At 48.7% G+C, this 25674-nt stretch overlaps 1 protein-coding gene across 1 annotated transcript in view; it reads right to left on the minus strand.

Annotated features, from left to right (window-relative positions):
* The window catches only part of LOC119403622 (uncharacterized), an 18646-nt gene extending 9296 nt beyond the window's left edge, over positions 1-9350 (minus strand). Inside the window, exon 1 of the mRNA XM_037670543.1 lies at positions 8841-9350. Coding sequence (XP_037526471.1) covers positions 8841-9350 — 510 coding nt within the window. The remainder of the gene's footprint in view (positions 1-8840) is intronic.
* Positions 9351-25674: the final 16324 nt, after the last annotated feature.

Raw genomic sequence — 25674 nt, forward strand, 5'->3', positions numbered from 1 at the left:
AATGACTGATCGGTTTTGTCTACATCGCGAGTAGTACAAAGCGTGGGCATAACTCTGCTGTAAAATATATTAATATTATTTACGCTGCAGAGCCCCTAAATGCCAATTAGCACAGATTCCAAATGTATTCAGCCTATATGCTTCCATTTGATGCATTACTATGTTGTCGACCTATTAATTTATTGACCATATCCCCGCACTTGGCAACTGCCTACAACAATCACTAATAAACTATAATCGTCATCTTTAATTGCTAGGTTCCATAGATTTTTCCCAAATTATCCCTGATTACTAATTATTGATAATTATCACTAAAGATAATTGCATGTTACTATCTATCTCGGATGTTAATTTCATACATTGAATACCCTATATATATCATGTACATACCCTTCTATACTGAAAGATTTCTATTATAACCTTAAAATTGGTGAATTCATTACAAGTGATTACTTATATAGTCAGGGTGCAAATGTGCATAGTGTTGCTGAGTAAATCTCACTCAGTGTGAATTCTTGGGGGTCATTGTCAACTCTGTTAATTTTAATGGTAATTAAGCTAAAATACCCCTAATCACTAATTAGCAACCTAAGATTCTTTTACCTTTGATCCTCTTCGTCTCCACTTCCATGTGATACATTACAACGCAATCCTCGGATTAGTTGATTCTTATTGACCCCTTTTCTATTTACTTCAAGGTGTAAGTATTAATAATGACAGAGTACAATTACCATATCTCTTATACCTTTGATTACTAATTAGCTATAACAGTATCTACTGCTAGTTACTTGCATGCGACAGCCATCTAATATTAATGGCGTGCATTGCAATACTATATCTAAATATATATATAATATACATGTCCTTCTATACTAACCACTTTCACCAATAAGTTTTAAGTAAATTGTTAAATTCATTAGTACCCTTGATTACTTACACGCAGTGGAGCAAAATTCGCATCCGTATCAATATATCTTGTCAATTCTTACTTACTTTGAATTACAAGGTGCTATTCTCATTTTTGACCATCTGCTCTAATTAACCTAAGACTTCTCATCGCTAATTATCAACTTAAGACCTCCACAGTATTCATGCCCTCCATATCTTTAGCAGCTTCAAGAAAAGCAAGATTATATCAAAACACTGACATTTTCACCTGTTTTAGGGCAACCGTAAACACTATGAAGCGTATGCACCCCTATAAGGCGGTTTCGCTGCAATGCACCTTAGACAAAAGTTCCCGTCGAACCTCAGAAACTTCGCCGACATCCGCCAAACTTCACGGGTACGAATATTGAATCATCGAGATTGGGTCTCTTCAGTGATTTAAGCAGGTGAGGGCGCATTGTTTTTATATAAATTTTTAAATTATCTCCTATGGAGTTTCACATAGCACATAAAAGTGGCTCTCGAACCCAGGAAGTTAATGGGAATAAAGCAAAACTTCTCGCACTGGGGCATAATGACTCCCATATTATATGGACGAAGTGATTTAAGCGTATATTGAAGCGTTACACTACAATAAATGTTCAAAGGTCGGTTCCCATTGAGTGACGGTGCCACTTAGCAGCCAACACAACAGATGGCGCTAGTTGTCGATGTCCCGAATTCCTGGACATGTCCGTCGGTGATGTCGTCGTTTGTGAAAGTTCGTTGCGTCTTGAAAGGACAAGGCGCTGAAACTATGTATGCATGCATCCTCCGACTCCGCATAAGCGTGTCTGCATCGTGTTACGATGAGGCGCTACAGAAGTCACATCGCTGCCTCGTTCATCCCACGAACTGCCAAATACTGGAACGGCCTGTCTACTGACATTGCCGCCATTACCAGCCCGTCCTTGTTTCAACATCATGTAATTAATCAATATATGAAATTAACTAATGTGTAAACCATGCGCAGAATTGTAAACCACCGCAGCAGTCGAATACAAATGTAATATTTATTAGACTCCTCTAAAAGTGGAGCCAACACTGGCACCGCAGTCGTTAACCTGACATGACGTCTGTATCGTAGGAGTACATATGTAGTGTTTATTGTTCTTTTATAAAATTAGATAGCAGGCACTACAACCACAACTGACATTGCACCGGCATTACGTCTGCATAGGGTACGTGTTTTTCCAAAAGAGTTTAAAGACCTGGCGTGGCTCTGTGGTAGAATACCTGACTGCCACGCAGAATGCTTGGGTTCGATTCCTGCTGGGATCTTGATTTTTAAATGCGAAACATTTTTAGCGCATCTTTGTCACTTTGAGCTTTTCTATCTACATATCTATCTAGCCGCCTACGTCTGGGTGCTCTCGTGATCGCCTCCTTAACTTTGTGTAGACTTCGAAAAAACTAAGAGCGCACGGAAAACACGGACGACAAAAGGTCACACATATACACACACGTAGGCGCGTGTGTATCTGTGTGCATATATGTGTGTGTGCACACACGTAGCTACGTGTGTGCATATGTGTGACTTTTTGTCGTCCATGTTTTCCGTGCGCTCTTATTTTTTTCAAGATGGACTACCAACGTGCCCAAACTGCCGCATTGGTGTAGACCAAAATTCACATGGGAGGGTTAGAGGATTTCACGAATATTATTGTCTGGTCGTGACATGAATAACGTGAAAATCCTGTCGCGTACGTCGTCAAATCCTTTCCTCCAGACACGTGTGGCGCATACCCGTACACCGCGGCCGGTGGTAAACCCATTTACCACGGGCCGCGGTGTACGGGAATGCGCCAGAGGTGATTGACAGTTTATATCTCCCAGGAACGGCGAGAACGAACATTGGTAAATTAAATGCGAGAGCGTTAAGAAAAACACGTGTCTGGAGGAAAGGGTTTGACGACGTACGCGACAGGATTTTCCCGTTATTCACGTCAAGACACGACAGTCATATTCGTCGAATCCTCTTACCCTCCCATGCCAATTTTGGTCTACACTAAGTTAAGGAGGCGATCATGAGGGCACGTAGACGTAGGCGAATAGATAGATAGATAGATAGATAGATAGATAGATAGATAGATAGATAGATAGATAGATAGATAGATAGATAGATAGATAGATAGATAGATAGATAGATAGATAGATAGATAGATAGATAGATAGATAGATAGATAGATAGATAGATAGATAGATAGATAGATAGATAGATAGATAGATAGATAGATAGATAGATAGATAGATAGATAGATAGATAGATAGATAGATAGATAGATAGATAGATAGATAGATAGATAGATAGATAGATAGATAGATACGCTCAAAGTGGCAAAGGTTCGCTAAGAAATGCTTCGCAGTTAAATAGAAACCGGTGGTCAACGAAAAGTCACTGGGATTACATGAGCGCTAAATAAATGTGCTATCGTGAGAAATATGAGAGGGAACACAGCAGCGCGTGTTTTCGGCAGAGTTTTCGTTGCATATTATGACATTTGTTGGCACTTAACGGCCTTTAACTTTCACAGTGATGCATTCCATCTCTCATTTGTCCTCTCAGCGTAGTTTGGCGCGCAAGCGGAGCTCATCCGTAGTCGAAACGGCACTCATGTAATGTGAGAGCCCGCAGCATCGAGCGGCGGCTGCTGCGGGTGTGTCAAGCGGCTGATCCCAAGACAAAGCTTGCTTAACCATGACACCGGGCTGCGCATTTGTTGGTGTGGAGCTGCTGATTTGTGATTATGTCACGAACAACTATTTTTAGCAACTTATATCCGAGTTTCAGCCCATAACAAACGACGCGGCCGCTAGGCTGGCATGGTCACATGTGAGGCACTATAACTTGTTAGCAACCAAAATAATGCAACGTTTTTTTCTGCACAATGGTAGATGACGTCCTTGACTTCAATCAGAGGGATTTTAAAAAATATTAAAAATGGCCTTTTTGAGGAAATCATTTTCAAAGTTCGGCGTTTTTGGCAAATCACTTACGTTTCAGCCCAATTATCGAGTAAAACGGAGCATAATAAAACCACGCAAATTATTTTAAAAGAGAGCGAAAGTATCAAAGTTAATATGTACCGATTTTCATTATCCTCACTTTAACTTGCTTGCAGCAATAAATTCCTGAAATAGAGGTATTTTGTGCGATTTGCCACGTTTGTGATTTTTTTCTTCAAATGTGCTTCGACAAGCAAGGGAAATAATAGACTCATAAGACTGTATTTCACTTGTTCTTTAAGGGGATAAATATTGTGACGAAGAAGTGCACCGTTTTTTTCCTTGGTGCGCTCAAAATTCAGAAATCGCGAAATTGGCGGAAAAGCGTTTTTTGTGGCCAAAATTTATATTTTTTTCTGGCGAACAAAATTTTTTTTCGCAAAGCTAACTGCGAAACCATTGTTCTGGGTGTAATGCCTAGACCTACAGTAAATTTCATCACAATCGGGAATGGTGACCGGGACCTCGTGTTCGATCTTATCTGGGCACACTCTTATTGGCCGGGTCGAATTGCGTAGAGCCAATTTCTCCCCTGGCAGCAGGGTGTCGGAACGAAATGTTTTTCGTTTCGGTTTTAGTTTCGTTCCACCGCAAAAAGTTCCGTTCCGTTTCTGTTCCGGAACGAAAAAAAAAATGTTCCGTAACGGTTCGTAACGTTTTCTTTTGTATACAAAACATTGAAGTTAAGGTAATTATAAAAAAGATTTCATTTGGGATGTAGTTACTGCCCTCTCCTTAAGAAGGTGGGAGAGGTGTAAAATTCTTTAGAGAAGCGTAAATAACTGTACCACGAATACCTACTAACTAGCACAAACAAGTATGCGCTTCAAAGACAGAGTACTTATTTCCTCATAAGTCAATTACGATTTTTTAGCGGGCTCAATGCTTAGTGTCAAAGGAGTGAGCACGATCTCAGAAGCAGCACGTCAATGAGTGTACTTTCTGTGCGAGACCACTGTTCTGATAAAAAATCACAGCATATCCACGGAGTGAAAGATGATGAGTGGGTGAAGCTGCGGAGGTTCATCGGTAAACCGTGAATCTTCCGTGAATTCTGCCCAGTACATCATCACCGACGTGAGATCGGGCGCGTTTATACTAAAGGTTCGATGAGTTATGACGACTTGCAGCTCACTTTAATTTTACATGTACGCTGTGAATTTTTATTGTTTAGAAAACCATTGCTTTAGAAAACATCTGGCGTCTTTCGTTAAGCAGCTGGCGTCTTTTCGTATTGCTTTAGAAACATCTGGCGTTCTTTCGTTTTGCTTTTAGAAAACATCTGGCGTCTTTCGTTGGTTTATTTCATCAATCAACGGCGTTTTGAACAAAATTTTTATTGTTTAATCACGCACAGGAGAAATCTCATCAGGCACTACCTTGGAGGTAAACAATGGCTGCTAATGGGAATGAGAGACAGAAGAAGTCGGCTTTTAGTTAACGCGCACGCTGCGAATTTTTTATTGTTCAACAACGCACAGGAAAAATCTCCCACCGGCACCACCTTGGAGGTCAAGATCTGGTACTAGCGTTACGACTGGTTACGCACTACTACGACTACGAGGGACGAATGGCGCTTCGCCCCTAGAAGTACCAGGCCTGCGCGGAACACGCAGCACAGTCACAGCGAAAGCTGGAAGAGCGGCCTTTCTAGAGTCCGTTGTAGACACTCTTGGGGCAACTAATACAGGCACATATGCAATATACCCACTACGCCATAAATCACCGTAATTTTTCTCAAGTAGCGAAGCAGCCACTATGCAATTTTTCATCATTCGTCGGAGAATCATGGTACCCGCTACACATAAGGCATTATATGCAATTTGTGCTGTGACTGATGACGATGAAGAAATTTGGATGGGCCCTTTGTAACGGGTTGGAAGCATTCAACGACCGACTCGTTGCGCAATTCGCATTGTGTGATGCCAGGTTTTTTTATTTTACTCTTCTACTACGCTATATTACCTATGTTAACACGATTGCTTGACAGACATGACACCTGTACAGAGTATTTTAGCGAATGAGTTACAAGCACCAGAATGGAACTGTGGCGGAATACTCGACTGCCACGCAGAGGGCGCGGGTTAAAATCCTATCCACTCCTAGAAATACGTTTCTCATTTCATTTTAAATGCGGACAGAGAGAGGGAGAGATAGATGAAAAGGAAAAGGCAGGGAGGTTAACCTGGTAGTAACAACCGGTTTGCTACCATGCACAGGGGTGCGGAATTAGGGGTCGGAAAGAGGACAGATAGAGAGTGAGATAAAATAAAAACATACCAAAAAATGCACGCATTCACACACATGCAGGATGTTTCTATCATAGCCGTTCTGATAGACCGGATTGAACGCAGAAAGCGCATTAGCGCCTGCACAGCCTTCTTATGTGACGTTAAGTCCTGTCGGTGGCGCAGGATTCTTTCTTCCGAAAGAGTTCGGTTTTTTTCTAAGCAAACCCAAGGCAGTCTGAGCGTTTCTATCTATCTATCTAGCCGCCTACGTCTGGCTGTTCTCGATCGTGATCGCCTCTGTTGCGGACGATTGCGGCCGCGCGGCAACAAGCAGGAGGGCAAAGAGAAGAAAGAAGACGTAGACACGAGCAGTGGAATATTACAAAGAAAAAAGACTTCTTGAAACTCATTGTGCTAAGCTGGGGATAATTTTAACAATAGACGCTATTCTCACCTTCGGTGCTTCGGATTTGGGCGTCAGCCACAGGAATGTTTTTGATGCCGTAATTGCTTTCCTTCAGGAAACAATACGAATGTGTTTTTAAGTCTGGGCTGAATGTGGAAATAATTATTGCACTAGTTCTTTTTATGTTTGCTTGTCTGTTGTGTTAACTTAGTAGTTTTATATCTTCATATCTACAATTCTTGGCCAATCCCCCAGTGTGGGTATGAGCCATGTGTAGAGGCACATCATCATCATCATCATCAGTGGAATAAAGAGAAATAATGCTTGGTCTAGGGTATGGTATGGAAAAACTTTATTTAGGTCCGTCGGGGCGTGAACTAGCACGTAGCGGGCCGCTCCCACGTCGGGACAGATAGGCCTAACCTGTCCGCCACGTCGTGGGCCCGTTGGACTGCCCATAGCTGCGTCCTGAAATCCGTACTGCGTAGCGCAGCATCCCACTTTGACGATGTAACGTTTTGAACCCGTAACGCAGGGCACCGCCAGAGCATATGATCTAAGCTGGCAAAGTCTGAGCAAAGCGCGCACGTGTTTGACGTCTGAATTTCTGGGTAAATTTTGTGCAAGAGTGCGGGACTGGGATATGCCCCGACCTGCAGGAGTCTGAGCGTCAATGCCTGAGGCCTGTTCAGTTTACTGTGCGGTGGCGGATACTTTCGCCTCCTCAGATAAAAGTTCTTGCAAAGTTCATTGTACGTCATTGGGGGATCTTTGTTGTCAACAACCTCATCGTCATGCCGTTCAGTAGCTACGCGGTCGACGACTCCTCGCGCAGCTCTATGGGCATTCTCGTTGAGGTTGGACGGAGCGCCCTTGATCTGTCCCATGTGAGCTGGGAACCAGACGATTGTGTGTTGTTGTACCTCCTTATTTCGCAGGATCCGCAAGGCTGATTCTGAGATGGTGCCCCTACCGAATGCTCGAACTGCTGATCTCGAGTCACTGTATATTGTTGTTCTCCCGTCGTCTAGCAGGGCCAAGGCTATTGCGACCTGTTCGGCAACCTCAGCCGTTGTGGTCCGGACCGACGAGGAGTTTGTAATAATGCCATCTTGATCAACAGTGACTGCAACGAATGCTTTTCCGTTTGGGTACCGTGCAGCGTCAACGAAACAGCAACTCCGGGCATGTGCATGGGCACTCTCCAGGAGGGCTTTAGCCCTAGCCCGTCGTCTGCCTACATTGTATTCAGGGTGAACATTCCGAGGTATGGGTGCCACGGTAATACGCTCTCTTTGTTCTCGAGGAACGCTGCAGTAGCGGGTATCGATTTCTGTCGGGTGAACTCCAAGCTCTTTCAGGATGTTTCTCCCGGCACTGGTGGTAGAAAGTCTCGTGAACTGCGCCCTCTCTTGTGACTCAGCTATCTCTTCCAGCGTGTTGTGCACGCCGAGGTGAAGCAGCCTCTCCGAGCACGTATACATGGGAAGCTCGAGGGCTCTCTTCACTGCTTTTCTTATCAACGTGTTCAATTTGTCCCGCTCCGACCTCTGCCAGTTGTGCATTGCCGCTACGTAGGTGACGTGACACATCACGAAAGCATGCACCAACCTGATGAGGTTGTCCTCGCATAGTCCTTGCTGCCGGTTAGCAACCCTTCTTATCAACCTCAGGGCGTTGTCTGTTTTCCTTGTAAGCTTCAGTACAGTCTGGTTATTTGAACCGTTTGACTCAATCATCATACCCAGAACGCGGAGGGTGTCCACCCTGGGAATGATACCACCCTCACTTGTCCTTAGAGTGATGTCGATGTCCTCTACAGGCCTCCAACCTTTCGGTTTGGGGCCCCTGCGCTTGGGGCTGTAAAGTAGCAGCTCTGATTTCCGCGGTGAGCATCGGAGTCCAGTAGGTCTGAGGTAGCTTTCTGTGACCTCGATGGCATCTTGAAGCGCAGTTTCCAAATGGCCATCGCTGCCCCCGGTGCACCATATGGTGACGTCGTCTGCATATATAGTATGATTAATGCCGTCGACCTCCGAGAGTTTTTTGGACAGACCAATCATGGCGAGGTTAAAGAGGGTCGGGGATATGACCGACCCCTGTGGCGTACCTTTAGAACCAAGTTTAACGGAGTCTGAAACGAGGTCTCCCACTTTGAGGGTGGCTTCTCTGCCCGCCAAAAAGGATCTCGTGTAGTCATAAAAGTTCTTGCCCAGACCAAGGCTCGAGATCGTTCCCAAAACATAGGAGTGTAGGATGTTGTCGAAAGCCTTCTCCAAGTCAAGGCCAAGAATGGCTCTCGTGTCCCTCGTGTTGCGATCAATGATCTGATTCTTGATTAGCTTCATGGCATCTTGAGTAGAAAGCCCAGGTCTGAAGCCTATCATGTGGTGGGGATAGACGTCATTGTCTTCCAAGTATCGGGATAGCCTGTTCAGGATTGCGTGCTCGGCTACCTTGCCCACACATGAAGTGAGCGAGATGGGCCTAAGATTGTCGAGACTGGGTGGCTTTCCAGGCTTGGGAATAAGGATGACGGTGGCCTTCTTCCATAGTGCTGGAACATTTCCGTTGCTCCATGACATGTTGATGAACTCAGTGAGGTGCTCTATTGATTTGTCATCCAGGTTCCTTAGGGCCTTGTTAGTGATCTTGTCTGGACCGGGTGCCGATTTGCCATTTAGGTCGTGTAGGGCTTGCCTGACTTCTTCAACGCCAAACTCTGCGTCCAACTCTGGGTTCTCAACGCCCTCATAATCCTTGAGGGGACGATCATCCATCGGGCTGGAATCCACCTGTAGGTACTTGCTCACAAGCGTCTGTATAACTTCATCGTCCGTGGATTCCTGTCTGGCTGCGTGCAAAATGCGTCCCAGCGTGCTTCGTTGATTCGACTTGGTATTTGTCTAATCTAGCAAGTGCTTGAGGAGGTTCCAGGGCCCGGCACGGCGCATTTGACCATCGATGGAATTACAGACATCGTCCCACTGCTGCCTGGAAAGGACCTTGCAATGCTCCTCTATTGTTTTGTTGACTTCGGCAATCTTCTTGCGAAGCCTTCTGTTGAGACGCTGCCCCTTCCATCTAGACAGGAGGGACCTCTTGGCCTCGATCAGATGTGCTAGTCTGCTATCCATCTTCTCGACCGGGAGGTCCATGCTAACTTCCTTGGTGGCAGCCTTGACATCTCGTGCAATCTGGTCGGTCCAGCGTTCGAGATCGGGCTTCTCCTCGTCTTCCACATAATCCTCCCTAATCTTGCGAAATTTGTCCCAATCGGTGACCATAAACTTGCGCAGTTTTCTCTGCTCTACCTGCAAGGTCGTGGCCAGGATGTAGTGGTCACTACCCAGGTCTATGTTGAGGTTGACCCACTTAGCTGCCGCCGCTCCTCTGACGAAGGTCAAGTCAGGAGTAGTGTCCCTGCTAGCCGACGTACCACATCTAGTGGGGAATGACGGGTCGGTGAGAAGCATCAGGTCCCGGTTGAGCGCCTCTCTCCAGAGATCCTCCCCCTTGTGTGTATCATATGGATAGCCCCAGGTGTGATAGGGAGCATTAAAGTCGCCAGCAATGACCAGCGGGGAGTCTCTGGCGAGCTGTGATGCCCTGGAGACGAGGGTCTTAAAGCGCTGCCTCAAGTCTTTTGGGCTGCTGTAGACATTCAAGATGAAGATGCTCCCCCTACTCACGGGTCCAGGAATGATTTCTATCATTATGTATTCGATTTTACTTGAAGCCACTTGCAGGTCGTGGGTGATATGTGTCAGCCTCTTGCTTATCAAGACACCGACGCCTCTTCCTTCATCGTGCTTTGCAACAGATCGGTAGCCAGGTAGACCTACACTTTCGGTTAGTGTTTCTTGCAGGAGTACCACGTGTGGTTTCTCCTCTTGTGTGCGAATAAATTGCTGCAAGGGGGACCTCTTGTGGAGAAACCCCCTGCAGTTCCATTGCCATATTCTAAAACAATTAGTTTGCTTGGCCATCCTGTGGCTGTTGCTGAATTGGTTCACTGACCATCTCGAAAGCCCTCACGTTCTCACCGGCTGAGGCCATTGCCTGGAGCGGCCGCGGGCCCATTGCCACATTTTCTAGAAACGATTCTATTTTGCAAAAGCGCTGATGGTACCTCTCTTCCATGGTTAGCATGCTGCACTGGAGGTGGGAGACCGTTTCATTCATCTGCTTCACGCTCTCGCTCAGAGAAGAGAGCATCTCGCGAATCTCTGACTTTGCTCTGCTCGCCATTGTCTCCTGCTCTCCACCAATGGCCCTCTTTTTGGCGGGCCTCTCCGCGTCACAGGCGGCCACCACGGGTATCTCCGTCGGTACCGACTCAGCTATTTGCTTGTCTGCCAAGCTAGAGAGCTCTCCCTTGCCTCTCCTAATCTCGGCCATTTCTGCCATGAGTTTTGCTATCGTATTCCTCATCATCTCGTTTTCGCGTTCTAATTGCGCAAGCCTGTCGTTTTCATGCTCTGGCGGCAAACCCTGCGTTACCTGTTTTCCGGTGACGTCTCCACGGACACGATCAGCCCAAGTCGGCTGGAACTTGACGCCTCGGTGACATTGGTAGCTGGAACGCCCCCTGGCCGTGGACGAGGAACTGGAGCGCCCTGTGGACCGGGAGCGCCCTGTCGACCGAGAGCGCCCTGTCGACCGGGAACGCCGTCTGCACCTGGAGCGTCCTCTGTGCCCTTGTGTCGAAAGCTGCTGAGTCTGCTTGCTGTCACCGCTGCCAGATGGTGGGGTCGAGTCTCGGTTTCTGGAGGCTTCTGCCGTCCTTTCCCATCTTCTTCTCCTTACCACGTACGGGATCTGGTACCGGTGTCTGCACTCTTTGGCTGCTGTCATGTGCGCACCATCGCACAGCTTGCACTTGGGAATACATTGATGCTGCTCGTCCGGGTTCGGGGCGCTGCATCCCCTACAAATAGTTTCGTTCGGGGTGGGGCACACATCGGCCCGATGTCCCAATCTGCCACATGCATAGCAGTTGTCCACTTGTTTTCGATACAAACAGCACCTCACCAACACTGGTCCGTAGCGCACAAAGTTCGGAACTTTCCAGCCGTCGAATGCCACAATAACTGAGCCCGTGTTCTTGATCCTTTTCGCCGCCAGAGCCAGCGGATTTCTGGCATTGATGATGTTCCTCTCTAGGGCTCGGGTATTAATTACGCGACATTCTTTCTGGTGCCGAAAACCCGCCGGTCATCGCCCTTCCAAGAATTCCAGCTTCCATGGCATCGTTGGAGCGGCTCCGCAAGAACCGTGGCGTCGTCAGGGCCAGCGTCACACGAACCATTACGATCCTGACCGAAGAACTTCAGGCCACGGCTCCCGATGCCGCTCAAGTTGATTCGCACGTTACATACATGACTTAGAAGAACGTCGAGCTCGGCAACCTCAACAAGCAAATCCTCGACGCCACGGACGATGACGCTTATGACGAAGAGCTCGAGGCCGCGGAAGACTACGACCGGAAGGTGTCCTATGCCGTGTCTCGAGCGCGCTTCTTCCTGCGCGAACACGCCAACACACCGACGGCAACGAGGACTTCAAGGCCCGAGGCTACGTTACCGAACGCCGACGTCGCTGGGGCCGGCAGCTCAGCGCATACCGAGGTCACTGACGCTGCACTTCGTGTAACAGAGGGGACACCCGGCCCAGCAACCGCACCGCGTCATCGCACAGTGGTCCACCGAGACTTCAGATACCTACATTTTCCGGCGCACTGCGCGACTGGCAGACTTTCCGGGACCACTTCAGTGCCACGATCCACCTGTAGCGTCATCATCATCGCCATTCATCATCATCGTCATTTTCCAACCACCGCGCCGCGTCTCTCGCGCAGCTCATGCCTAGCGCTCGAGGCGCGAGCAGTTAGGAACGAGCTCACGCTCCTGGAGGCTGGACGCCGGCAGCCGCTGCCACTCTGCTTGTACTAGGGCCTTCGAATAAAGTGGCGAGACTTCGGCACGGCCACGTCGGCCGCCTTGACGTCTACCTCTCTCTCGCTACAACTAGTGACCCGGAGAACACGCCCTTCGCCGAGCGGCCCCCTGCCATGCTTCCGCGACTCTGCCCTCCAGTTCCGCCGTTCCACTCGGCCTACCCCCGAGCGTGGTTTATGCAGCTCGACGCCTGCCTCGCGGTGAACGGCGTCACCGCACAGCCACTGATGCACGACATCCTGCTTGACGCCCTCCCAGCTGAGCTGCGTCATCTGTCCGCCGCGTCGTCATCCAGCCCGCAGCCATACGACGACCTCTGCGCTGCGGTGCTGGCTCGCTATGGCGAGACGTACCGCCCGCTACCGGGGACCCGTGAGTTCCGGGTTTCCCCGCCGTCAACGCGAGCGGTACCACCCGGCCCGCAGCCCTCTCATGACCACGACCTACCTTCCCCGGCTACGACTCCTCCGACCTCACGTCAGGCCACCAGCGCATCGATTCCTGCGCCCGACCACCCGCCTCACGAGGCACAGGAAGTGCCTGCTGCCATCGGCCACTCCACTGAGAGCTCTGTCTTTTCGACAGCCGCGGCCCATGGTCCTTCAGACGTGCCGGCCAACTGCACATCTTCCCCGACCTCCATGGCCCATGACACTTCTGCCACGTCAGGCTCCACGACGGCTACCTCGCTGCACGCCTTGGAGTCTGTCATAGACAGGGACATCGTCATGCCCGCTATACGACCCCCAATTGCGGAGGCATTGCCAGCGATGATGTCCGACGAACCCGTCTTTCCATCGACCTCGACACTGTGCGCATCTTGCCAGCAGCGACCAGCCTCGCCCTCGCAGTCTCTCGCAGCCGAAGTCCCAGCCCCTAACCACCGAGGGCCGAACTTCCGAGACGCTGCGACTATGACTGATGAGCCTGAGGACGACGTGCCTGGTCAGCATACGCCTGAGCTGACCGCATATGCCACGCCAGCCACAGAGGCAGACATCCAGCATGCCGACCTGCACACCAGCCCTCGTGAGCCGACCACCGTAAGGGCTTCCAAAAGCACAGGTTCGCCGTCCGAACCTGCAGCAGAGACCACGCCTGCTCAGCTTCACCACAGGTTTTCTGCGGAGCCCTTGACGCAGGACACCATCCACCCGACAAGTGACCGCTACGCAGGCGCACTGGTCGCAACGGCAACGACGCCCAACCGCCACACATGTCTACCGCACGCGACTTTACGTCGACGAAGCCACCGCGCTCGACGCCAAACACAGCAAAAGCTTCACACCCGCCCTTCAACGCTACCACGCGGTGCAGCCATCTCCCTCAAGGGTATCTATGCGTTGCGGAGACATCCCTTCGTGCGTCGTCATGTGACCGATACGCACTTGCGTCGACGCGCCCCCCGTCATATGACCCAGTGGACAACGCTGCGCCGACGACTGCAACGACATCTGCACCCGCCCTCAACTGCATCTGCGGGCACCTCTGTCAGCCGCGCTCACTCGCGACAACCGGCGCGATACCGAAAGGCCCCATCAAGTCGCCGTGGGACACACCTGGGTATGACCACAGCATACTTTCGCCCGGTTCCTCGTCCGCTGCGCTTCTCCCAGAGCCGCCCGCCAGAGACTTACCGGTTCCCGAAGGTCCTAGCACGTTCACGACCTGGACTTCTCACGGACGCTCTTGTCTCGCGATAGCAATATTCTTGTATATACATCCCCATCGTTTTTTCTTTTCATTTCGGCTTCATTTCTGCGGGGGGGGGAGTAATCTGTAGCGTCATCATCATCGCCATTCATCATCATCGTCATTTTCCAACCACCGCGCCGCGTCTCTCGCGCAGCTCATGCCTAGCGCTCGAGGCGCGAGCAGTTAGGAACGAGCTCACGCTCCTGGAGGCTGGACGCCGGCAGCCGTTGCCGCTCTGCTTGTACTAGGGCCTTCGAATAAAGTGGCGAGACTTCGGCACGGCCACGTCGGCCGCCTTGACGTCTACCTCTCTCTCGCTACACACCGTAATGAAGACCTTCTGCCGATTGAGAAATTTAAGTACCTCCTCTCGTATTTGAGTGGCGCCGCGAAGAGAGCCATCGAAGGCATTAGACTCACGGAGGACAATTATGGGGTCGCCATCAGGACCTTGACGGAGCAATTTGGTCGACGAGACTTGCTCATCAACGAGCACATCGACCACCTGCTCGCCTTACCACCAGTCAAGTCTTCGGCAGATGTCGACAAACTTCGCCTACTATACGACAAGGTACAATTTCACGTCTCAGCACTGACCGGTTTGGGCGTCTCACCCGACCAGTACAACGTGGTCCTCAACCGCGTCCTAATGAGGTGCCTGCCTGACGACCTCGCGATCCTCTACCGGCAGAAGTCCAAAGAAGCCGCGCAGGATACGTCCGGTATAGCGACCCCCGAAGAAAGAGCTCGTCAGGATGCATAAGTGCTAAGCTTCCTGCGCATGCAAATTGAGGTTTGAGAGGAAGGCAGGCCAGGACGAACACCGTCTGCTTTCTCGCGGTTACTGCCCGAAGAAGATGTCGAACCTCCGTCAGCACCGATGGGACATTTGCCTACAGCGCCCGCACTTGCTGCCGAATCTGTTCCAGTTACGGAAAAGGTGTGCCCCTTATGCAGAAGTTGTCAGCACACCATCGCGGACTGCAACGTTCAACTCTCAGCTGAGGAAAAACGGGCTCGGTTGCGCACTGCTCGTTGCTGCTACCGTTGCGGCTTGCAAAACCACATGGCGCGTTTTTGCCGACGTGCGCGCAGCATCATCTGTAGTAAGTGCAACCGACGACATCTCACTATCCTCTGTGAATTGTTCACGCCGGCAGCCCCAGCCCGTGTAAACGCAACGACAGTGAACCAAGACGAGCCTCGCATCGCCGGGCGAGGCACGAACACACCGTCAGTGACATCGGCCCCAAGCGCCCTGAGCGGAATCAACGCCGTTCTTCTCCAAACGGGACGAATCTGGATCGAGCGCAGGTCCCAAAAGCGTCTCGTGCGCATTCTTCTTAACAGCGGTAGCCAGCGCACATTCATCCGAGCGGATGTCTCAAAGGACCTCAGATGCCCGGTTATCGGAACCGAAGAACTTTCCTTGGTGACGTTCGGCCACTCGAAGCCCCGCGAAGTAATGCGCAGTCGACGGGTAGCTTTGACTTTACGAGGCCAACGTAGGGACATAGCGGTAACCGTGGAGGCCTTGGAGGTCCCCGAAGTGTGTGCAGTTACAAGCCCGCCGCTCAGCACTGATATTTTGCAGCTTTTGCGCGACAAGAACTATGATGCCGCAGACAACTTTCATCCCGACACATGGCCCCCACAGGAAGTAAGCGTATTACTTGGTTCCGACGTCTACTGGAAGGTCGCGACTGGAAAGGTTGATCATTTAACCAGCAACCTGACGGCCGTGGAAACCAAGTTCGGCTGGACCGTTCAGGGCACTACGGAACGCGAAAGAAGTTCATCTCCGCGGTGCTATCGCGGCGGCCCACCGTCACAACGGCGGCCTTTCTTCAGAGGATGCGCCCTTCAGACGGCAAGACCATCAAGATATCCTCCCGTTCTTCAAGGAGGAAGCGGTGGTGGTTTCGACGGAGCTCGGGGTCCTCGCAGAGGCTTCTGAGTCCGGCCGCCCTACCACGGCAACAACGACACGTCTTCGCGGGACTACGACCACACGCGGTACGGCGATTGCCGAGACGACGCCGTCGATGGACCCCGTTCTCTGCCGGATCGTACTCAACAGGGCAGACCTCAGTGGAGACAGCGTGGCCGGTCGGTCACACCGCCGATGCAACCGGGCGTTTGGAAAGAGAACTGGAGGACGCGCACGTCTCAAGGCGCACGCAATTCTAACGACCGCAGAGGCTGTTGGGAGTCGCGAAGTTTCTACTCCAGGTCTGGCTCGAGCGACAGCGAGACCAATCGAGGGAGAAGACACCCTTCGGGAGATTCGGGCAGGGAGACGATGATGGCGACGTCGTCCAGCAGGGCGCGTTCACGGAACGTCGCAGCAGAGAATTCGCACCGCGTCGCCGTCAGAATCGCTAGCGAGTCCAGGGAGCTGACGCGTGGCGCCAAAGCGGCAACGCGAATCGCATCGCGAGCGAGATTGGAGTGTCTGCGCGAAGGAGACTGCCGCTCAAAGAGACCAGGGGACCCGCAGCCACTGGGAGCTCGTTCCCATCACGACCAGACGAATGAGGTTTCGGTTAAGACCAGCGTTCGCAAGGTCACGGATAGTGTGGAACCCGCTGCTGTCGTCACCTCGAAGGCTACAACTCTTGGAACGCAAGCTAAGGGGCAAACGATGGACGCTGCACGCACGCCTAAATGCCCAAGACACACCATAAAACGACCCGTTCAAAAGTTATACATTCTGGAGGCAAGTCAGCGAGATTCAACTGCTTCGTGATCGCCTTGGCCCCTTGGGAGTATGTTGCGGACGATTGCGGCCGCGCGGCAACAAGCAGGAGGACAAAGAGAAGAAAGAAGACGTAGACACGAGCAGTGGAATAAAGAGAAAGAATGCTTGGTCTAGGGCTCGGGTATTAATTACGCGACAGCCTCCATAGCTTGGTGTATACCAAAATTGGCATGGGAGAGAGAGTGAGAGAGACATAACTTTATTTTTGTCCTTGCTGGGGTCAAGGGAGGCGGGGGCCGGGAGACTAGCCCTACCGGAGCCCCCCTTCCTCAGGCGGCGGCCAGACCTTGGGTCTTGGCGGCGTCTTCGGCCTGGGAGGGTAAGAGGGTTTGGCGAATATGACTGTCTGGTCATGACATGAAAAACATGGAAATCCTGTCGCGTGCGTCGTCAAACCCTTTCCTCCAGACACGTGTGGCACATAACCGTATGCCACGGGCAACGGTAAGTGGGTATCCGCCATAGGTGATTGACAGTTTATATCTTCCCAAGAACAGCGAGAACAGAAACTGGTAATTTAAATGCGAGACCGTAGAGAAAAACCGACATCGGCAGCATTGACCCGACGAATGCAAAGAAGAAAATGAGGATCCCAGCAGGAATCGAACCCAAGTATTCTGCCTGACAGTCAGGTATTCTACCACAGAGCCATGGACGCCACTGCTTGAAACTGCTTTGGAAAAAGACCCTATGCAGGCGTAATATCCGTGCAGCGACAATTGTGGTTGCATTGCTGGCTATCTAATTTTACAACAAAGCAACAAACATTGTATATGTACTGCTATGATACAGGCGTCATGTAGGTTTAACGTCAGTTGTGGTTACAGTGTTGGCTCCGCTTTTATAGCAGTCTAATAAACATTACACTAGTATTCCTACGATTCTGCAAGCTATATTCAAGTGTTGCTCGACTCCGCAGGAATAGCTAACGACAGTTACGTATAATATTCACATCATCGCGCCGTAAAGTGCCCCTCGTTTCGATAATACTCACGTCTGTGCTCCTTAAGTTACCCTTTAAATGCCAGTGTAAATGCCGTGCCTGGTAAGGCCACGATGTGCACACAGCTACTGCGCTTTCAAAAACACGTCGATCCACCTCGTAACGCTTGGATCAAAGCCAAAAAATGCAACATAGACAATTAGTCGCTGATTGCTACGCATGAAATCTCATGAAACCCATTCTCACAAGGCGTGAGATCTGCCGATATTTTTTATTTCGCGCGATAGCCGTTGCGGACACCGGCGGCGGCGGACAACTGGCGCCAAAATCGGCTGTTGTGATCTCATAACAGCTTTCGCTGTAACAAATTCAGCGCCTACAATGTCCTCCCCACGCTGGCCTGCGTGACAGGCGCGCAAAAGTCCACTTGCGTTAATATAAACATCTCTGGTTGCCACTGTTTTCGTTGTTGGAAGAATTTCAACATTGCTTTGGAATTCCTGCATAAGGTACGCGCTAATACTGTACCCTGAGATATGCATAATTGCTCGCGTTTCATGACCTCCATTGTTCCAGATTGGCAAGTTTTCTCGTGAACTTAAAAACGATTGAAAAAATTTCGGTTTCACTCCGGAACCAAATAATAAATAACGCTTCGGTTACGTTTTCGTTCCGGTCAAAAATATCGTTTTTTTCGTTTTACGTTTTTGGTTTTCGTTCCGTTCCGACACCCTGCCTGGCAGTGACCCACTGGCGTAGACAGGCGGTGGTTGGGGGGGTGGGGGTGAATATACACGCACACATACAAACGCATGCACGAACATATATTAAAGTATGGTTGTACCCCCCCCCCCCCCGAAAAAGATTTCTGTCTACGCTACTGCAGTGAACACCTTAAAGGTAAATTACAAAGAAAACAAAAGCTGCGTGTACATCACATTTTGTTTTCTTTTTATTTGCTCTCCACTCTCCTTTCCGCTGACGCCTCTCCGAGGTTTCGCATTCACCAACCGCTTAGGCGATGTCAGCGCGGCGGCGAATGCTCGCCGGCGTGTCCCGCTTCACTGCTGCTAGCGGTTGTTGGTTGGTTAAACTAGAGGACTAGAGTTGGTTGAACTAGAGGACTAGGTTGAACCCCATAGTTCCCAACAATCAATCTTGCGCGGTAACATGAATAACGGTCTCAAACAGCACCCGGGAGCGAAACGTGAGGCTAAATAGCGTTAATATAAGCGCCAATTTTGAAAATCGGTCCCTGCCGGCGGCAAGTCATCTTTTCGTCCACTTTACTTTCTTCACATTTACATTCTAAATACTACAGATAACACCCCCTGTACTTTCCTTGGCGTTATTGTCTGTTCTCATTAATTTTGAAAATAGGCATTTATAGGCATTTGTAAGCATTTAGGCACGAACGCCAAAAATAGGCATTTATAGGCACTATAAAACACTGTAAAAACTCTTCTTAACCTCTAATTCATGCTCATATATCAAAATGGCGCGATACGGGCGCAAGGAACAAAATAGGCATTTGCCTAAAATCCGGTCTCTATAGTAATCACTCTGGGCCGACTTCTGCGAAGAGCATTGAAAACCGGAGGCTCCCAGTTCGAATTAACCGTTGTGGATACCGATGAGTTCGAATTACAGGGAGTTTTCCCCCATAGAAACACACAGGGATGTGCCGGGACCAAGGCGTCAGTTCGAATTAACTGCAGCACACACACACACTTACAGTATAGACTATTTTACGGACGGGTTTCAGCGCCGCCAAGCTGCGCTGTTAACCTTGCCGTGTTTTATCTTGAACAACTAACGAACAGCGCTACGGTGGGCGTATACACATGAAAACTGTTGGATTGGTGCATTCGGCGTTTCCTGACTTTATCAGTTCGCGTCAGGCAGGGTTGCCACTGACTTTCGAGTAAATGCCGCCAAACGACGTGCAAAAAGTCGCCAAAAGTCGCCATTTTTTTTTACAAATATCGCCAAAAAACTCGTCATCCTAGAAATGTGCGGCATACATAGTAATGAAAATTTCCACTCACGTATAGCCCCGTAGAATACAGTACCATCCAAGACCCTTAAATTACATTGATGTTTCTCAATGCCAGTTGTATCTCCCGCTTCTCAATGGGAGTGCATGGTGCTGCTTCTCCGACTAGCCGCAGGATGTGCGTGGCGGCGCAAGGGTGAATCAATGAAACGCTCTTGATATCCTTCCATCCCTGTCGGCTCGTTTCAAAGGTAAAAGTGTGGTAAACCTCGGGCGAAAACGTGAAATCGTTGTTTGTAGACAGCTTTACGTACCCTTACAAGAATTAAAAGGATTATAAGGTTTATCGACGGTAACACGACAGACTTCTTCCAGGAACCGATAATTAGTGAGTCTTACACCTTTTAAATGTGAACTAACATGATAAAGAACGCCACTGACCCTTTTATCTTATAGTCACTTATATCTACACGTGTAAATCCGATGCGTCATTAATGAACAGGTAGACAATGTAAAGTGTTATATAGCAATTGTTTTCATTGCACACGCTCACCGAGAACAGTGGAAAATGCCTCAATAAATATTTTTTGATTGCACAAATGGCCGTGTATCCGCCCCTCTTCGCTATTCCAGAACAGTCTTTACGAGCTGAATTGGGGGTACTGCAACAGTGAATAAGTCGCCAAGCTATTCAGAACAGTTGGAGCTTTGGCGGAACAAATGGTCGGAACACGCGGCCAACCCGTCGTCTAGCCCTCTCAGAAGCGAAACTTTAGAGAAGCTTAAAGCACCTAAACTCATAAACTTATAGTCAAACACTGTCCTCTCGCGGTACGCAAGGCAGTCCTCTGACTTACACTTTGCTAGGATGTCGCTATGTTTGAGGAGATACCGAATGACGCGTAATGTGCACATTCTACTCGTGGGCCTAAAAAGAAGAAAAAAAAACATGGCTGATCCCTCCGTCATAGGAATCGGTATAACACGAAAGTTAAACGTGTCTTCACAGAAGTAGTGCTTATTGTGTAGTGATATATGAGAGCTTGTACAATGTCTATTCGTGTTTGGCAGCTATAGCACCGTTTGACGTGGATGCACCCATGTTGACAGCATGTCTCTAACGCGACGACTAACGACCATGATCATTATTAAACCGTTGTGGTAGCTGACGATGTGATATTTGGACACAGCGAATCGTGAATCCCGCGTAAAGATGATATCAACAAGCTCATAATCAACACTGGTACCCGGTATGCGCTTCTTCAAAGCGTCGTCAGTTAAGGAGAGAAACGGCCCGGTGTGCGCTTTCTAGTAACGGGTAGCCGACGCCTGTGCTGATGCATACATAACACACACTGCGCTTCAGCAACACGGGAGGTAGAGGTTCGTAGCCTTGAGCCGCAAACGCGTGCGTCCCGCTGGCCTCTGTCTCGCAGGCGCTGCTCTCGCTCCACCAAGGCACGACATTCGCCCGTCGAAATCGCGTCCTTTCTGCAACGCATATTGCAGCAGTTTTGTTAGTCGGTGCTCTCGCAATTGAAGCAGTCGGCCGCGGAAAAATCCCGTTGGTGCACGTGGAAGCTACTCCGATGAGCCGACGCACGCTAACACGAAGCCAAAGGCAAAGAACATAACTGCGTCAAGCGTGCCTCGGCGACGGCAGCGCGGCCAGTCAACCTCTCTGGTATCGAGACGCTTTAACCATGACCTCCGATATCGCGTGCAATCTCGGAGGAAGCGCTAGTAAGTGTCGATCGTGAAGCATTACTTCTTTTCACACCTCACAGACGGCGGCACCGCCCCGCTCCGCCCGCCGCGAAAGAGAATGTGCGAAAGATATAAGGCGCGTTCGCGCCGTGTCCAGCATCTCCCAAGTTAGCTTACTCGGTAGCGCGTCGGGGGCTTGCCGTCGCGGCCGCAACGTCGTGGGTTCGATTCCCAGCGGGGTATATTTTTCTTGGTTTTTTTCTTTCTCACCCGTTGGCGTCTATTTTATCAACGTCATATCCGTGACGGATGTACTTGGTGGACCCCGGCATAAAACACTTTCGTGTTAAAATACGGACAATGTTGCCGCTCATTCGTTGGGAGGACACTGAGCTTAGGATGCATAACTCAGTGGAGACCTAAGCCGAAAATCGCCGAAAATTCGCCATGTCGCCACTCACAATTTTAGGTCGCCACGGGCCTCTCAAATTCGCCAATTTGGCGAAAAGTAGCCACCATTGGCAACCCTGGCGTCAGGGGATACAAAAACAAGAAAACATTCGTTTAACAGCCCATGATGGCGGCGCTCATATGCCTTACGTAACATAGTCTATAGTCCCAACTTTCACAGGCCACGGAAGTTTTGTTTGGGACGATCACAGTGTATAGTGAAGCCAACTGACTCTACAATTGAACACATGCTTATGAATGTTATACAAACAAATATATTATTCCGAATGTATTTCGGGCATTTATTTATTGTGCCGATCCAAGCAGGCACTAAGGAATTGGAATTTTGGAAACGATTTTTCAAAAACAACTCGAGATGTGAAGGGTTACAGATATGTGAGTTCAAAGCAAATAACTCTAGCTGCAATACAGAACAATAATTTACTGACTAAATTGAGAACCTCAGGCACGATAACGCTATATTTTATTTTCACGCCTACTTGCCTAAAAAACCAGGCGCAAAACAGCATCAGACTCGTAATGCGCAACGAAAACAATGAAAATTTACTGTTAACGTAAAGAGGTTCGCTAATTCACGAGCAGGTAGTTTCACGCCCAGGGGCCTCTGAAGTACAGTATGCTGTGCTAAGAAGCTTAGTGGGTGGTTGCCTGTCATATGTGCAGTGTCTCGGGGAAATGCTTGCAGCAGTACGACGACAACTGTTTTCCTGTCTTGCTCGCGCCACATAAACAAAATAATCGATTTTAAATCAGTATTCGCAAAATTGCAGAATTAGAACTTCCCCACACAAGGCACTACTGCCAAAAGGAATCAACGCCAGCACTTTTCGAATGGTTGGTTGGTTGGTTGTTCCTAGAGGAATGGCACAACCCACCACAAGTGATCGGACACGACTCGTGCGGCAGTAGGATTGTGAATTAAAAAAAAGAAAAAAAAGGGGGGGATAATTCTAAAGAGATAATTTGATAATTGGTAGGTAAGCGAAAATATTAGCTGTGTTTACGGTTTCCGAATTGGATGCTAAAGAGATAGAAGAAAAGAAAATAATCAAAGGGAGAGAAAGAGTGAGTTAAATAAAATAATTAAATAAAAAATTAACGATAAATGAAATAAATCAAATAAGTATGTACTAAAAAAACCGCCAGGCCTGCGCTGAAACCGCAGCACAGTCACAGCGAAAGCTGGAAGAGCGGCGTTTCTAGAGCCCGTTAAGCTCTCTTGGGGCTACAATACAAGTACACTAGAAAGGTACCCACTACGCCATAAATCACAATTTTTGTGAAGTTGGGGAGCACCTACTAAGCCATTATTTGTCATTCTGCGGAGAAGCGAGGCACCAGCTACACGTCTGTAAGGCATTATGTGCACTTCGTTGACGCGACGACTAATGACGATGAAGAATTATGGCTCAGTACTTTGTAATGGGTTGGAAGCTTTAAACGGCCCATCAGTTATGTAATTTGCATTGGGTGACGCCCAGTCGCTATTTCCCTCTCCCGTCATGCTGTATAACATACGTTGACGTGGGAGAGAGACGGGGGGGGGGGGTGAAGAACTTTACTGAGACCCCGAGGAAATGAATCATGCGCTTATGGGCTTCCTTGGCAACCAATACAAGTGCACTTGCGAGGAACCCACTACACTATAAATCATTGTAATTTTACTGAGACCCCGAGGAAATGGATCATGCGCTTATGGGCTTCCTTGGCAACCAATACAAGTGCACTTGCGAGGAAACCACTACGCTATAAATCATTGTAATTTTTTAGAAGTAGGGCAGCAGGCACTGTGCCATTTTTCGTCATTCTACGGAGAGCGTTGGTACCTGCTAAACGCATGGAAGGCATTATGCTCACTTTATTGATGCTGTGCCTGATGACGATGAAGAATTATGGCAGAGCCCTTTGTAATGGGTTGGAAGCATTCAACAACCTACTCGTTGCGCAATTCGCATTGTGTGACGCCTGGTTACAGAATTCGCGTTGTGCGACGCTTGGTGCTTATTTTACTCTTCTACCACGCTATATTGCATTTGCTAATGTGGTTTCTTCCCGACATGAAGCCTGTATAGGACCTTTTTGCAAAGCAGTTTCAAGCACCGGCATGGCTCAGAGGTTGAATACTGGGCTCCCACGCAGAGGGCCCAGGTTCGAACCTCGTTCCATCCTGGAATTTTTTTCTTATTTCGTTTTTTTTCTTATTTCGAGCGATACTGGTTACGGACACCGGCGGCGGCGGCGGCGGACAACTACGGCGCCAAAAACGGCCGGTGAAATGATCTCATAACAGCTTTCGCTGTAAAAGACCAGTTTAATGATGTTGAATAAATGCCCACTCCTACCTTCTCATCTGTAACGGAGGCATCTGTGGCTATGACTGAACTTATCCGTAGACTCTTAAGGTGGTCGTTCAACAACCCGTTTAAATATCTAATGGGCAATAGTTTAGCATTTTTTGGAAATATATCATCAAATTCTATTATTGTTTTATGATTGAGTACACTTGGGAAACTTATTTCACGGATTGTTACTTGTAAGGGCTCCAATAGCTTTTGTACGAAAATTATTTGAGGACGATGTAACCGAGACCACTCACAATAAAAAATCTGGACGGCTCGCTAAGAAATATATATTGCGATCGTCTGTGTGGGGAGGCATAGATGTTTAGAAATGTCTGGACTGTTACAATACGAAACCTAGTTTGCAGAGACGGCAGGTATGTTTCATGGTAAAGAATATTATTAGCTACACACTTAGGAAGACCTAGACATATCCGTAATGCCTCACGTTCTATAGTAAGAAGAGGGCGTAATTTGTAAGCGGGTCCCCCACAGAATAACACACATCCAAACTCTAATATTGGTAGGACATACATGCTATATGTAATTAACAATGTTTTTCTACGCATTCCAAAACGAACGCCGCTGATTCGCCTTAACGAACTAAGTGCACGTAATCCTTTGGATGCAATATACTCAATATGCAGGCTCCAATTAAGATTTGTAGTGTATATTATGCCCAAATATTTTAATGAATCTACCTGTGGAATAAAATCCTGCCCATACATCAGTGCGATTCGCACAGGAGAGGTCAACGGGAACGCGAGGAGAGCACTCTTGCTAACATTAAGGGACATGTGCAGGTCACTAAGCCATACTTCAATCTCATTCATATATGATTGTAGAATATTATATAGCAAGTGTATATCATTAGAAGCTGAAAAGAATGCAATGTCGTCCGCGTATACATACACTTGCACGTCATTGTGAGAAGGAATAGAGCTTAGTAATATATTAAATAAAATAGGCGAGAGAACCGATCCTTGAGGAACTCCCCTTATTTATTTGTAATGTTTAGACGATAAGCCGTTCTGCGAGCAATAAAATGTGCGTACGCTTAGAAAATTTTGTATCCATGTAATTATATACTCAGGAACGTTAACCCTTTGGAGTTTATTAATCAAGATGGCGTGCTCTACACTGTCATATGCCTTAGCAATAGCTAAGGTTACTAGTGCGGCGTACTGTTTTTTGTGCCGAGCAAACTTAATTCTGCTTTCTAGATCAACATG

The sequence above is a fragment of the Rhipicephalus sanguineus genome, chromosome 8 (genome assembly GCF_013339695.2).
Source record: "Rhipicephalus sanguineus isolate Rsan-2018 chromosome 8, BIME_Rsan_1.4, whole genome shotgun sequence".
NCBI lineage: Eukaryota > Metazoa > Arthropoda > Arachnida > Ixodida > Ixodidae > Rhipicephalus > Rhipicephalus sanguineus.